The sequence below is a fragment of the Myiozetetes cayanensis genome, unplaced genomic scaffold (assembly GCF_022539395.1).
Source record: "Myiozetetes cayanensis isolate MyiCay16 unplaced genomic scaffold, myiCay2020 scf3, whole genome shotgun sequence".
Lineage (NCBI taxonomy): Eukaryota > Metazoa > Chordata > Aves > Passeriformes > Tyrannidae > Myiozetetes > Myiozetetes cayanensis.
The window spans coordinates 39,464,625-39,480,089 of record NW_026087521.1 but is presented as its reverse complement, the minus strand read 5'-3'; the positions used below and the strand labels follow the sequence as shown (position 1 = coordinate 39,480,089).

The window sequence follows — 15,465 nt, the reverse complement described above, 5'->3', positions numbered from 1 at the left end:
TCTAGTAAATTTTCTTGATATCTTTTGTTCAGGAAGTATATTAGGTTGTTAAGTATTTTAGATTGCAAAGGTGCTTGAATTGGCTCACAAACTCGGTGAGTTGCCCATATGCTAAAAGCAGGTTATGTTTACTCATTGAAAAAATAACTGTTTGAAATACAATTGGCATATTATTAAATTTGACTGGAACAGAAATACATGTCCTATACAACACTGCTTTCTCCTTCTCAAGTGTAATATTTACACATTGTGTGACCATGAAAAGTAATCACTATCTGCCAAAGTTATAACAATAAATGCTTAAAGGAAGCATAATTGCATAATAGCACTATATTTTTACTGTATGACAATTTCGTTTACTCCTAAACCCTGTTTCTTTTCAATGAAGAAAGACTGCTTCCATACCTGTCAGGAGGTAGGTGTGGGTAGAGGGTTGTTGTATGTCTCTGTCCTACTGAGCATAGTGCATCAGCCACAGGGCCTGTTCAGCCTTGAGAAGAGACATCTGAGTGGAGACCTCATCAATGTCTATAAGTATCTGAAGGGAGGATGTCAAGAGGACGGATCCAGGCTCTGCTTGGTGATGCCAAGCAATGGGACAAGAAGCAATAGACAGAAGCTGGTGCACAGAAAGTTCCACCTGAATATGAGGAAGAACTTCTTTACCGTGTGCTGGAACAGATTGCAGAGAGACTGTGGAGTCTCCCTCACTGGAGATATTCAAGAACTGTCTGGATACAATCCTATGCCATGTGCTCTGGGATGACCCTGCATGAACAGGGACCAGATGACCCACTGTGGTCCCTTCCAACCTGACCCATTCTGTGGTTCTCCAATCTTTTGAAATTGCCTCAGAAAGCAAAGTGCAAAGGCATGGGCCAGAAGAAAGAGAAAGCTGCTTGTGAAACAAATGAGCCTGAAATTCGGTTCTGGATGTGACTCCCAAATTCAATGATTTGATAGGTTTCAACAACATGTAGCTAAAATGAGAATCTGTCATATATAATTTGTACATACCAACCTGCCTAAGCCTTCAGGGTTCAAGACAGCTTGTAATTTGCACATTGTACGAGCTATAATACCATGCTGTCAGTCACATCTTCTTTTCTCCATTTCACCCAAGAAACTCGTGTTCTTTTGCTGCGCTAAGAAACCTGAATGTGCATTTAAAAGCAAGTTGCACAGAATGTACTAGTTTTGTTTTTAAATTCAGAGAAACCAGAGGGAACAGCAAAAGTTGTTTCTCATGTGCTTAATACCTCAAGTTTAAGGGAGACCCTCATTTTTGTGAACTTTAGACAGTTTGCTTCATAGACCAAGTTACTCCTTACCAACTTGGTCATTATATTGAGCCAGGAGCAAAAGAGCATTCAGGCAAATAGATCTGTGCCAGCATCAGTATCTTAGTTTTTCATTGCTGTTTGGTTTGATCTTTTCCAAAATAATTTTTTGCCATGGCATCTCATTTCCCAGGATTGTCTGGGGGGTTTAGGGCAGGGGGTTTTTGGCTAGTTGTCTTCAGATTTTTCTTTGAGTTGAAATACATGAGTACGATTAAAGTTTAATAGTTAACATTTAGTATGGTGGTTTTAATTAGGAGATAACTTTTGAAATGGGAATTTCAAGCATTCCTGAAAACAGATTTGCACACAGCTAAAAAGAAAACAAATATTTATCTGAAAATACACTTGCATGTAATACTAGGTAGCCTGGAATAGCTGGGGTTGTTTCAGCAAGAACAGGAAAGCAGGCATTAGACGAGGTCATTTTTCCATATAATGTCTGTCAGAATGAGTCTTGAATCAGTACTAGGACTGGGAACAGGAAGGGTAGCATCTCTGGTTCTAGTAAATAACATATTGCAGCCAACTCTCATCTTCTCCTTATTTATCTTGGCAGGAGGTTAGAGGGCAAGAATAATTCTATCTCTACTTGAAACACTATGAAACCACTTAAATATATGTATCCTTTTACAGTCCTGATTAAGAACTATGATTAGGCATTCATTAGGATTTAAATAGTGGGAAGTCCCTATGAGGTCAATTTTATAATATGTAGATTATATCAGTCTCAACAGTGATAGATTTTAGGATTTTTCATGAATTGTGCCCATAATTAAACTTACAGATTTAACTATAAATTACAAACTAGAAAAGCTTTAGGGCGTGTAATTAATTTGGTAATTTAGTATAGCAAAGAAAACAGGGCAAAATTGTAGTATGGAAATTACATTATGCTCTTACTGCATATTTGGACTAAACAATTATTGATTTCATGTAGCACCTGGTTTTATTCAGCTCTTGGAGATGAAATAAAATCCAAGTGAACTTCTATTGAGTTAAAAATATGACAAGTTGTTTACATGAAGTGGAAATAATAGCTAGAGAAGTTTGAGTTCTGGAATGATTTGTCTATTTTTGGCAATGTTTGACAGTTCTGCAGGATTCTAATTAAGTAACGGTGGTTAATGGGTGCTCAGTTTCATAGTCTCTGCATGCCTTCCCCATGAGACTTGAATGGACATGAAACATTGCATCAGGCTCAAGCAGTGCTTTCTCCTTAGGAGAAAGTGTCTTTTTCACCTGCTTTGGCAGGTGTCTAAAATGATTCTCATTTTCTACACTTAAAAGTGAAATGTTTTGAGAAATTTCTCTGGAGAAGAGTTTGCTGCCCTGCAGTGGAGGAAAGGCTTTGACACTGAAAGTTATGCCAAGATTGACTCATTCTGGGGTGAGAGAAATACAAACAGTAAACTTGAAATGCTGTAACTTGCAGAGGCCATGAGGTGCTCTTGAAATGATTTGGGAGTTTGAGTTATTTGGTATGGCAACTATAATTTTAACTACTTTTTATGGACCAACTCTCCAGTATTTTAAATAGTTAGGACATTATTAGATGAAAATAACTCAAAAGTGCAACATACACACAATGTTTACAAAGAAGTTAAACAAAATAATACTTGTCTCGATAAATAGTAATATTAGTAATTTAACAAGAATATTTGCACTGTAAACTGTTCCATTTTTATTAGAAAGCATGCTCTAATAAAATAAAATACTAAATCCTGAAACTACATTTTGTCAGTAAGCAAGATATCATGTATTACCCCAGCTCACTGAAAAACAGAAGCTATGACTTGTGGTTTGTCTCAGTGAACGCTTAATTTCGTAATTAAGCAACATTTGTCATCTGTAATATTGAGTTAGTACCTGAAGTTTTGTTACAACACCAAAACTCTCCTGTTTCTATGCATAAATGTGAACATCAACAGCAGCCTTTCCACCCTGTGTGTACTATATTAAATGCATACTTGGCATTTTAAAATACCTGCTTTTATAGTGTTACTTGAATAGTAAATAAGTGTAATAATCCCAATATTTCATGACCTAATTTGTTGGTAAAAAACTCAAATGCCTAGACCTCATTAGATGCCATTACCTCATTAGATGTTACCATTAATGAAAAGCAATAAAAATTGTAGCCCTGCGTAAGGTACATACTGTATATCTCTGCTGTGTGCGTATGGGACATTAGTCTAACTCCTTGATGGTCTCTTTCCCTACAAGATTTCTGATTTTTAAAAAGTGATTTCAGACGTGTTTTTCCTGTCTTTTGGGGAGCAGTGCTGTCTGCTGTGTTCTTTGGCTGAGGAACCAAGCCCTGTTGATATCTCTTTTTAAAGGTGTTTATTTTTAAGGTTACTTACTCAGTTATGTCTGCCCTTCACCTATGTTCTTAACACCTGATAGTAACGAGAGCCAGTTGTATCACATATATCATGCTTGCACTGGGATATGAAGTCATGGTGAATACAGTTAAAAGTAGCATATTTAGCAGGTATCTGGTTATCCCCTTTAGAGTATTTATGGGAAAAGGTAAAAATATCGTTCACAGCATAAGCTGGACTTGTCTAGGACTGGTCTGTGTAGGAGCCTGGCACTGTTGATCTTTGCTGGTATTTGCAGGTTTCAGATTATTGTACAAATGGAAAGTGGGTTTTTTTCCTGAACTTTAATATATTTGTTTTGAGATTTCATCTCTCTTCTTATCAGAAAAGGTAACCAGACTTTGTATTCTCAACTTTGCTTTGTTTTGCTTCCTTTATGACTGATTAGCTTAATTTCTAAATTGGTTCCCAAATGAAGAAAGGATTATATGATTACATCCTGCAGCTGTCATTCTGTTTGGGGATCATTGGCTAACTTAGATGAAATTTGGCAGAGGAATGAGTGCTTCATGCGGAAATGCTGCCTTTCTACCAGCTGGTGGAGGCTGGGGATGACAGACAAATTGGATGAAAGGGTATCCTGTGTGTGAGCTCCCATGCTCTGCTTGCCCCAGGAGCTGGCTGATGAGTGTGCTCTACAGATGTGGTTTGCAAGCACTCAGAAAGAGCTTTAGGGTGACCTGTTGTTTTGCTAAGTGGTAACTGAGGCTCAAAGTAGGAACTATGGGCCATGAAAGGAGAGACTGGGGATGAGGGGAGATGAGCTCTAAGAAATGAGATGAATCCTGAAAGGATTGTAACAGATGTGGAAGACGAAAGCCCATGGTTGTCTGTCCTGTGTGCAGATTCTGGGACAGAATTTATCGTGGGAATTATCTTTTTGAATCACTGTAACATCAGTGGAATACTTGTTATTTACATCTTGCATGTACATTTCTTTTTCCTTTGTAATATCTCTGAAGCTGAGGTCTAGAAGGGCAGACTATTTGGAGGCTGTTGTTTTAAGTTTATCATGCAGCTCTGACAAGCTTTCCTTTTGTGACTGAGGTGTCAGTCTTTAACAAGAGACACTTTTGACTCTTGATAAATATTGCTTTTAGAAGTGAGCAGTGCAGTAGAAATGGAAAAACACTGAGATAAAATTTCTTTTATAACATTTGTTTCTTGGCATTCTGACTTAAGATACCTACTGATAGTCAGAGGTGCCTTTTGTATGGAAAGTGCTGAGAGTGATAGGGACTGCCAGACACCTGCCTGTGGTGCTGTTAAGGAGAAAAAGGGGACACGAAGAAATAAGATGCATTATATAGGTGTTCTTCAGCAACAGAATCAGTTATACTTGCTTTTCTTCTCCTTAAGGTAGATATTACCTTTTTGGAGGCCACAGTGAGTTTTCATTAAAATATTTTTCTTGTTATGAATGTGCAGTCTGATATTACATGAGAAGTGTATTTGAGCTCTCCTGATTCTTACCATGTATGGCACAATAAACTGACCAAATTTGGTCAAATATTTTTAGCCACTTAGTCATATGTCTTTTAATGTACTGCAAATGTAAGCTTTTGATTCACTTAGCAACAGCATTTTTGTGAGTATATCTTGCCAGATTTTCTTATGTATATTTGAAAAACAGGCAAGAATTGTTCTGTGCTGGGTTGTATCACAACCAGTTGGTTTTGATTTTTGTTTGTTTTTTTTGTTTGTTTGTTTGGTTTTTTGTTGTTGTTGTTTTTTTTGGTAGTGCTAATCAATTTTAAGATATCCTTGTTTTCACAGATGATGAATTACAGAGGATTTTAAGATACTTTAATAAGCTGCATACTTCTGTATCTACATTTAAAAATGTTTCTGATAGAAATTTATTTTTCCTTATAATTAACTGGTGAATATTTTTATAGACATAGAATATCAGTGACCAGGCAAACTGAATATCCAGAAAAAGATGGACATGTGGCATGTGTGGCATGGCTTGGTTAGTGTTTCTGTTAAGTGTAAACATCTGAGCTTCTTGAATTTGTTTTCCTTCTGAACTGATTTATCGTGTCTTGCATTTGATTCCCTTACATTTAAGTAACCAAATGTCTTACAACAAGAGGTGATTCTCTTCTTTCAGAGCTTGTTACTAGGGTATTAGCATTGTACACTGATGATAAGTGGAAGAAACTAAAGACAATATGCTCGATGAATTTGTAGTCTTTATTGCTGGAGTATGTTAAGAAATTATTTTATTAAAAGAATTGCTGATTTACAGATGGATATGACTAAAAGTTTTTCAAGGCAATTTTCAAAAATACCTGAAAAGGCAGGAAGGGTTTTGAATGTTTTCACTCAAGAATGTGGTTTTGTGTTTAACTGAAAAACAAATGAAGCAAGCGGTGTACTGCTGTCTAGCTGTGCATTTCTAAGTGAAAAAGTCCAGATGAGACTCGTTAAAACAGTTCTATGTTACGTTCTAAACAAAGCCTGCAGTTCATACCTAAAGGAAACAAATGGGGTCAAAGAGGGATAATTTGTTGCTGTTTTTATTTGGCTGGTTAAGCTGGGCAGCGATACACTGGCATAGCTGTTACCTCGGTATTGCAGAATGGAGGAAAGCTTCAGGATTCATCTTGAAATGTCCAATTGCTTAAATAAAGAAATCAGAAGAGCTTTTTTCCTTAGTAAAGCAGTATGTAATTTTTGGTCTTCTTAGAAGTGTTCTGAAAAGTAGAATTTATACCTTAATTGCATTTAATTAGAGGCATAATTCTCTAGAAGGATTTAGGAGCCCAGGAGTAAAAGTTCTTATTTCAACCTTCTGGCTATGTAATATTGTTGATTTATTAAGCTAAAAAATTAATACCAGTCTTGTGGGGTCTAGCTGTTTGGAGTTCTTGCTGTCCTGAAATGCAGAGGGACTTTTCTCTCAGTTGCTCTGCCCTTTTAAGGGCAGCACTATGGAAGTTGGCAAGAAAACTCACTGAGCACTCTGTGAGAAAAATACTTGAACACAGAGAAGAAATGCAAAATAGAGGTCAGTCAAGATGGAGGTCTGCAGAATGGCTGTAGTTCTACATCTGGGCAACACTGCTTGGTAATTAAGAGATGTGCAGAGATGATAATATTTTTGCAATTGCCACATTGATACTCAAGTAAGTTTTATAAACAGGGATGATTAATAGGCTGTTAAAAGATTTATGGTGTTACAGAATATTCTGCATTAGAAAACAGCAGGGGGATGTTAAAATGCAGTGTAGCATCCCCTTCATACTCTTTAGTCTCAACAGTATTATGGTTAAAGCCACATTATGGTGTTATTTCCAAACTGCTTCCTCTCTCTTAGTCTCAATTCTACTTCATGGTGTAGCTGCTTGTTCAATTTTAATATCCACTACAGTGGCTGAGCTGGGCCTGGGATGGAGTGAGGACCTGTGGGCTTTATAAAAGGAGCCTCTTTGTACAAACAAGGTTTGTAAATGGCTTCTCAGAAACTCAGAATGCGTGTACCTGAGAAAATCATGTTTTTTGGTTTTGTTAAACTCTATTTGCATTGATTTATTTAAAGTTTTACAAATTTGAAAGACCTGCTCTTTATGTCTCAAAATCTTTGTCTTGCTGTCAGACCCCAGCAAATAAACTGTCCTTCCTCATCAAACCTGGAAATACTTAACTTTTCTCCTGAAGATGTTGCTTAAAGTTGCACAGTATTGTAGAACAGCTTTAATATGAACTTACTTCTTAACTCTTTCTTTCTTTGTAGGCTTGTATAGATGATAACGTAGATATGGTGAAATTTCTGGTGGAAAATGGAGCAAATATTAATCAACCAGATAATGAAGGCTGGATCCCTCTACATGCAGCTGCTTCCTGTGGATATCTTGATATAGCAGAGTAAGACTTTTTCCTCTATTTTTGAAATCAATGTATTTTGCTAATACATTGTTAGAGAGGCATTAGAAGCAGATGGTATTCATAAATTGTCTTTTTAGTTGCCTCTGGAATGTGTAGTGAGAACGAATGCTTTTATACTGTGTGTTGGTTGTGAAGTGTGCTCTGTCCATAACTTTGTGCATTGCATTTCCTCTTTCTAGCTTTTTTACATTGCATCTTAGGTAGATACGAACATAAACAAAACATAAGACTGTTTATGATTGTTGGATCAATTTTTAAATTATTTTCTTCCATAGAAAGGTTTTTGGGGGGGAAGGCATATGGACAAAGTTCAAATTTACATTTATTAGTAGTCTGGACCATTATCACAGGATAAGTCTGTGTAGGAGATAGATTTTTTCAGTTGTATTTGCAATTTTGAAACTTTTGTTTCTCAGTGATGGTCTAGAACAGTGACTTTTGCTAGTTATTTTGGCTGTGGAGCAAGATCTTAGAGTTCAAGTTAGATGCCTGTCGCGGTATTAGTTAAAGCTTACTCACTACTGAATTCCAGAAGTGGTTTTGTTGTTCTTGAAGTCTGTTCAGGGCCACTGAAGATATGCTAAAATCAAATTTTTCCAAAGTTTGTCTGTTTGAGCCTGAAATAATGATTGATTTGAGAAAATGTGTTGTGTACATTATTCAACTCACTCTTGCTGCAGCTAAACAGTCTTTCTAAAGATACTTTGGGTAAACACAAACTTCATTCATTCTACTAAATTTACTGTGATGTCTGGTCCAGTCTAAGATTTATATAAAAGATAAAACAGTATTTTCTCAAGTAATTATGTACTAATTGCAGTGGCAAAGAATGGAAATGGTGAGTTTGTTCTGTGAGTTTGAGAGTTTTAATTGCCTCAGTCTAGAGGAAGACGAAAAATTTTGATGACTCTTGTTTATAATTTTCACTGGGAATCTTTTTTTTTGGGTGTTCATAGAGTGAAGTGTTTTGTATGTCCTTGGTATAACTGGGGCACTGTATGACCACAATGTCTGTAATCTGATTTCTATGCTATGCAGATGTTTGATGCTGTAGTCCCCCTTGCATGTGTATTGGAAGTGTTTACTTATTGACCATACGACGACAAGAATTTCCCTACGAACTGAGATAATAAAACCTTTCTTCGGTTTAGTGCCTCTTTTCCTCAATAAGAACAAGTTGAATAAGTGTTCTTGATTTGGCATTGCAGCTTAACGTAGGCACATGTTCAGGAAAAAGACAGCAATGTTCTATGTCCACAAGACAGTTTTTTTTCCTGTTGACTTGAGTATCTGAAGTGTATCATCTTTTTTTTTATCTCAAAGTGGAACAGAATCTGTGTGCATATTTTCTATAGATAGCCTTTAGAGAAATGAGGTTATTGGGGTATAATCCTGTGGGGTGTGGGACATCTAAGCTGTTGGAAGAGCAGTGTTTTTAAGGTGCATGGAGTTTTGAAGATTAGCTGTTGAAACAAATTTCCAAATACAGCTGACCTGGATGGAGCAATGCTTAGATATGATGAGGCCTGTAGAGTTTAGGTTTTCTTCAAACTTCTCCAAGAACTCAGCTTCAAATAATGTACAAAACTGAATTCTACAAAGAATAATTTGCAGATGAAGTAAAATTGGGAAAAGGTGAAAGGAACTTTTAATTTGGGTAAATTATGGATCTTATATATATAGTTCTGAAAAGATTACAGCTAATAGCTTACCATCTTTCAGTTCTTTATGATTTAGCATTTTTGTAAAGAACATCTTCTTTTCCTATTTTTGTGCAAGAGAAGAGAGTCAGGGAATGAGTTCTGGTGTTTCTGAACTTTTTTAATGAAAGGCTGGGAGCATCTGACCTGTGCTTCCCTTTCTTATCCTCCTGTGGAACTGCCTGTTGTCAGCTTTGTAGAGCTTCTCAAATATGAGACTCGACAATCATATTACTACTTCCTCTGCTGGCATGTTAAGTCTTCTTAGGGCTTCCTTCAGATGTAAATAGCTGGAATTTATATCTTTTGAAATAGCACAATCTTTTGAGTCCTCCAAATATGCAAAATTAGTTAATATATAGAATTTGTTTATAATGCTTATCTTTTTACAATTCGTAAGAAAAATATTGCATTATAGCATAGTTTCATTATTTCAGATTTGCATGTTTCAAAATCTAAACTTATTTCTAAGAAAGCAACTGAGCTAGGAGGTGAGGATATTTGCTGTTACGAAATGCGTTTTTATGTTTAGAATCTAGAATCATAGAATAGTTTGAGTTGGAAGGGACCCATCTGGTCCAACCCTCCTGCAGAGACATCTAAAACTAGACCAGGTTACTCAGAATTCTGTTCAACTTGGCCTTGAACAATACCAGGAATGGGGCATCCACAACTTCTCTGGGCAACCTGTTCTGGTGTTTCACCATAGAATCACATAAGTTGGAAAAGATCCAAGATCATTTAGTCCAGTGGTGACTCCACCACCTCCTTGGGCAGCCCATTCCAAAGCTTAACCACCCTCTCAGTGAAGAAATTCTTCCTGATGTCCAACCTGAACCTCTCCCAGAGCAGCTTGATGCCATTTTCTCTTCTGTTGGTTATTGCCTGGGAGGAGAGGCCAATCCCCACCCAGCTATAACCTCCTTTCAGGTAGCTGTAGAGAATGATAAGATCTCCTATGAACCTCCTTTTCTCCAGACTAAACAATCCCAGCTCCTTCAACTGCTCCTCACAGGACTTGTGCTCCAGACTCCTCACCAGCTCTGTTGCCCTTCTCTGGACAAACTCCAGCCTTGCAATGTCTTTCCTCTAGTGAGGGGCCCAGAACTGGACACAGCACTCGAGGTGTGGCCTCACCAGTGCCAAGTACAGGGGGACAATCACTGCCCTGGTTCTTCTGGCCACACTCTTTTTGGTACAGGCCAGGATGCCCTTGGTCTTCTTGGCCACCTGGGCACACTGCTGGCTCATGTTCAGCCTGCTGTTGACCAGCACCCCAGGTCCTTTTCCCCTGGGCCCCTTTCCAGTCACTTTTCCCCAAGCCTGCAGCACTGCAGGGGGTTGTTGTGACCCAAGTGCAGGACCTGGCACTTCGCCTTATTGAACCTTAAACAGTTGTCCTCAGCCCATCAGTCTGGTCTGTCCAGATCCCTGTGCAGAACCTTCCTACCAGAAAGGTAGAGCAGATCAGTGCTCCTGCCCAACTGAGTGTCATCTGTGAACTTACTGAGGGTGCACTCAACCCCCTCATCCAGATCATCGGTAAAGATTAATATTAAAAGGACTGACCCCAATACAGAACCCTGGGGAATGCCAACCACCAGCTGAATGTAACTCCATTCGCCATCACTCTCTGGGCCTGACCATCTAGTCAGTATTTTACTCAGTGAAGAGTGAGTATAGAGTCCAAGCCATGAGACGCCAGTTTCTCCAGGAGAGTGGTGTGGGAAACCTTATCAAAAGCTTTACTGAAGTCCAGGGAGACTTCATCCGCAGCCTTTCTCATCCACTAGGTGGGTCACTTGGTCATAAAAGGAGATCAGGTTGGTCAAGCAGGACCTGCCTTTCCTAAACCTGTACTGTCTGCGCTTGATCCCCTGGTTGTCCTGCACGTGTCACTCACAGTGAAGAATTTGTTCTTAGTACCTAATCTAAACCAGCCCTCTTTCAGTTTGAAGCCATTCCCCCTTGTCCTGTCACTACATGCCCTTGTAAGAAGTCCCTCTCCAACTTTCATGTAGGCCCTTTTCGGTACAGGAAGGCTGATATAATGTATGTCCCATAATGTCCTCATTCTTTTTTAGTACCTACTGGTCCTCACATGTTCCTGAGTGAGGGCACTCATGCTGGAGGTATGTGAGAAGTACAAGATATGTAGGTGGTAGGGAGCTTCTTACAAAAAAACTGTGGATTTTGCAGGGAGCCACCACTTCAACCATCTTTTGGCACTGGTCCCACGCTGATTGCTAAGGGACTGAGCGAATTTGTGGCATGGCTTCCACTTGTTGGGGTTTTATTTTGCTTTTGCTAACTGTACTGTCTAGTCAGTGAGCTTGTCATTGCAGGTGTATTCCCCATCCCTATTATCCTTCACCATGTTCACCAGTCCTATGGCATCTTCTCCCAGCAGTATCTCCTGTCCCATTTGAGTTTTCTGCCCTTCAGAACATCTGTCTTCTCTCGAGTATGCTTCTTACCTTTTCTAAAAAAAAAAAAAAACATCTTCCAGTTTAAGAAATGTTAATCTTACAAAAGGCCTCTTCAAGTGAAACATACAGCAAGAGAACATAGTATAGTGTGAAATGAAGTGTCAGCTGGTTGCAGATGGGAAGTTGTGCTGTAAAAGCAAAAATTCTGGTGTGGAGCAACTGCTCCTGTACTTTTGGTAGTTTATGCTCCCTGCAAGTGCTGGGAGTGTTTCAGCTTACTGGAAATTCTTTGAATACTTTTAATTTTAGAATTGCCTGCTTAACTTACTGTTCATCTAGTTTATGATTGTGTGAATTACCTTACAAGTAATTGTAATATGAACATGTTTTAAATTATATTTCTTAAAAATTGCCAAAATAGGTCTCCATTTTTTTCATTACAAAAACCTTTACAGAAAGGAGCCTTTTTTTCTCTAATGGGCTAGTATGAACTAAAAAGTCAGCATCAAATGCTTTGTAAAATTTTAGTTTTGTGGAAAGAAACTTATGCAGGAGAACTTGCACAGAAATTTTGTGTGTATTCTTTAAGATGGTATTTAATGGAAAGGACCCTTAAATTTACCTTTGTAAGACTCCTGTAAAACTATTTTTGTGTGTAATTCATTATTTTATCTGATAGATCTATTCTAAAGTTTAAAAGTATGTATATTTTTCAGTATCAAGGAATAGACAAATTCCATTTTAGTATGTAAAAAATGTCATGGAGGAGGGAAAAATAGTGGCATTTAGAAAACAATTTTAAAGTGCTTCCTTTTTATTTCTCTCTACTTTATATTGCACCAGATTAATGTAAAATAAAACTGAAATTATAGAAAGTTCTGGGCAAGAATTGAAGTTTGTGTTTAAAATTTTTTCTCCTGGGGGTTTTGTAGGATGCCTAATTGTGAGTGTCTAGTTGATATATTTCGAACTTTGTTTGCAACTATGTAGAGGCTACTGTACAGTTATACTACTTAACTATGAATACTTTTTCATTTTACCCAGGATGAAAGAAGGTGCATCTTCCAACAAGTGTAAGAAAAGTGTTTTTCAAAACCAACGTACAAGTCAGTGACAGTTACACTCTTGTGCAAAAAAAAACCCCAGAACAAAATCTGAAGGGGGAGAGAGATGTCTGCTGAAGGCAGAATACCTTCATGTAGTAGGTATTGCAACAGTTTGCCAAATGTTGCCGTAGATACTAAAATTCTCATGCATTCAAGGGTTGAGAAGTTCATAGAGGATAGATATAATAAAAAATACAAATGCAGAATAGATACATAAAAATGGGATCTGGTTCAGGAAGTTCATGAAAGTAGATGGAGACTGGAAAGGTATTACAGGAAAAATAGCATGTATTTGCTTCATTTTTATTCTTCTTGAAGATGTAACTTCTAGATATAGGCTAGTTGTTGAATGAATGCTTGGACTAAATCTGTATGTTTGAGAGGCATGTTTGATACACAGTTACATATCCAGATCCTAAGACTTGGCACATTTTTCAAAATATACCTTCATTATTTTACAGGTTTTAAAGGATGAAGCATGTGATTACAGTCAGAAGGAGAAAACCTTGTAAAGTTCAGAGCCTTCTCACTCAGTTTATTTAGGAAGAAAATAGCAGCTTGACCAACTCTGCTGCTCTAAAACCCAGCTCACCCACTTTCCTTCCTGCCTGAAGTATACCTACGTTGTATCCTCTCCTTGCCCTAATATTTAAAGGAGACTTTAAAAGGCTTGTGTGTAACCACTGACTTGTTGCTGACGCCCTTCTGTTCTTCGAGACTCCAGACACCTGAAAGTGAACCCAGACAAACTCGTTTGCTGAAGCCTTGGCAAACCATTGTCCCAGGATGTCCCTATTTTAGTTACAGTACATTAAGACTAAATGCGTGATCACTGTCTGATATACAGAAGGCTCAGAGACAGTCCTGCAAACCTGTAGTTGGATACACAGATGATCAGTGATAGGGTGGTTTGCTTACAGCTCTAGTTGCCTTGTGGGGACTGCTGTGGGTGCTGGCTGGTAAGGATTCCTGTTTGTACTCTTCTGGCAACAGCTGGTAAAGAGAATTCACTGCAGTTTCACAACATGCTTAATGAGATCTAACTTGAGACTACTGTGGAAACAGGCTGATACTCTCTTCCATCCTTGGTTTTACTCCTTCCACAGGCTCTTGCCTCTTCTCTAGCGTTATCTAATGATCACACAATCTGGGAATTATTAGCATAAGGCTAATCTTCAAGGATTTTGGAGAGTTTATTCTCTTTTGAATCAGTGAGCTGACCTGCTTGCCAGCAGCAGTTGACATAGATACACAGGTAAAAAAAATATCTGAGCTGCTTTTCAGACATACCTAGTACTTCTGATCAGAAGCATGGCTGTGTAGAGGTGCTTGTGCAGTGGTAGAGTTCTGTGTTTCATCTCCCACTTCATGAGCCTGAACCAGTTGGTACTGCTGAATGTTCTTTCACGATAACTACGCGTGTTGGTGTCAGAAAGTATATTTCAGAGCAGTTGTTTTTAATCCATGTCTGTCAAAGTTTTAATAACTTTATCACCTGAAGGTGTTTCTTACTCTTTTAAGCTAAATACTTAGGATTAAACATTTTAATCCTAAAGAGCAAAACATTATTTAGGCAGAGCAGCTTTGTTCCCAGTTATGGTTGTAAATAACTGAATATGAAACAGTATTATTAGTGCTACATTCAGAAATGGATCTTTGGAGGATAATCAGAAATTTGGATTTGTGAATGACAAGTTGAAGTTAGTGATCTGATATAAACCATATGGAAACTGATTATGTGAACTGGTATGGGGTTTGGTCTGATAGAGATGCTACAAGGTGAATGAGTGTTCTTGTCAGGATTCAAGACATTTCTTTAAATGACACTAGGAAATGTTAACTGGAGGAGTCGAATTAAAAGGAAAAAGAATCAAATATGAAACTTGATACAGCCCATTCAGAAAATGAGGGCTTCAGAAGGATATGTTATAAAACAAGGCATATGTCAAAATAAAAGCAGGGAAAGATTTATTCTCAGCCAGAGAAAAACAACTCTTCTGGAAGAATGACAGACTCTTATAAGTTGATACTGGTAAAGATGCAGTGTTTGTTTTGAGAGCTGTGAAAAGGTCGCTGCAGGCTTTGGAAGATTGTTTCAGGTAATTAATTTCCATTTGCATAGATTGGAAAAAAAAATTATATGGGAGAGAAAATATGCCAGTATGGTAGTCATTTATGTAGTGTCCCCTCCTCCCCAGTCAGAAGTGTGATGCTTGTTCTTTATCAGCAAAATAAAAGTTCCTCCTTCTCCAAGCTTGTATTAGATATCTGCAAGGATAAAGCTAAATTTGTTAGATAAAATAATGGGGAAACTTAGACAAGATCAGTGAGCTAGTACAGGTTGGCATTTTCTTTTCTGAAGATGTACTGGGGCTGTGTACTGTTATCAGCATGTTTTTGCCACATATATGTACATCCTGTGAATAATGAAATACTAATGAAGTTGTTACGGTTAATGGTGAAATTCCCTTTCTAAAGTCATGTTGCTATGTGATAGAATTTACTCTTTTCTACTGTGTAGCTGTGATCTGATGTGTGGATGAAACCCACTTGTCAGAAATACACAGTAAGATATGGTTGATGGGTTAGAGGAAACTATAGGACCCAGCAAA

At 37.9% G+C, this 15,465-nt stretch overlaps 1 protein-coding gene across 5 annotated transcripts in view; it reads left to right on the top strand.

Annotated features, from left to right (window-relative positions):
* The window catches only part of PPP1R12A (protein phosphatase 1 regulatory subunit 12A), a 1,052,766-nt gene that overhangs the window by 31,159 nt on the left and 1,006,142 nt on the right, over window positions 1-15,465 (top strand). For all 5 annotated transcript variants that reach the window (XR_007630003.1, XM_050324436.1, XM_050324437.1 and 2 more), the window contains exon 2: window positions 7,467-7,597. Coding sequence is in view for 4 of the 5 variants with exons in the window: in XM_050324436.1 (XP_050180393.1) it covers window positions 7,467-7,597 (131 nt within the window). In the remaining variant the exon portion in view is untranslated. The remainder of the gene's footprint in view (window positions 1-7,466; window positions 7,598-15,465) is intronic.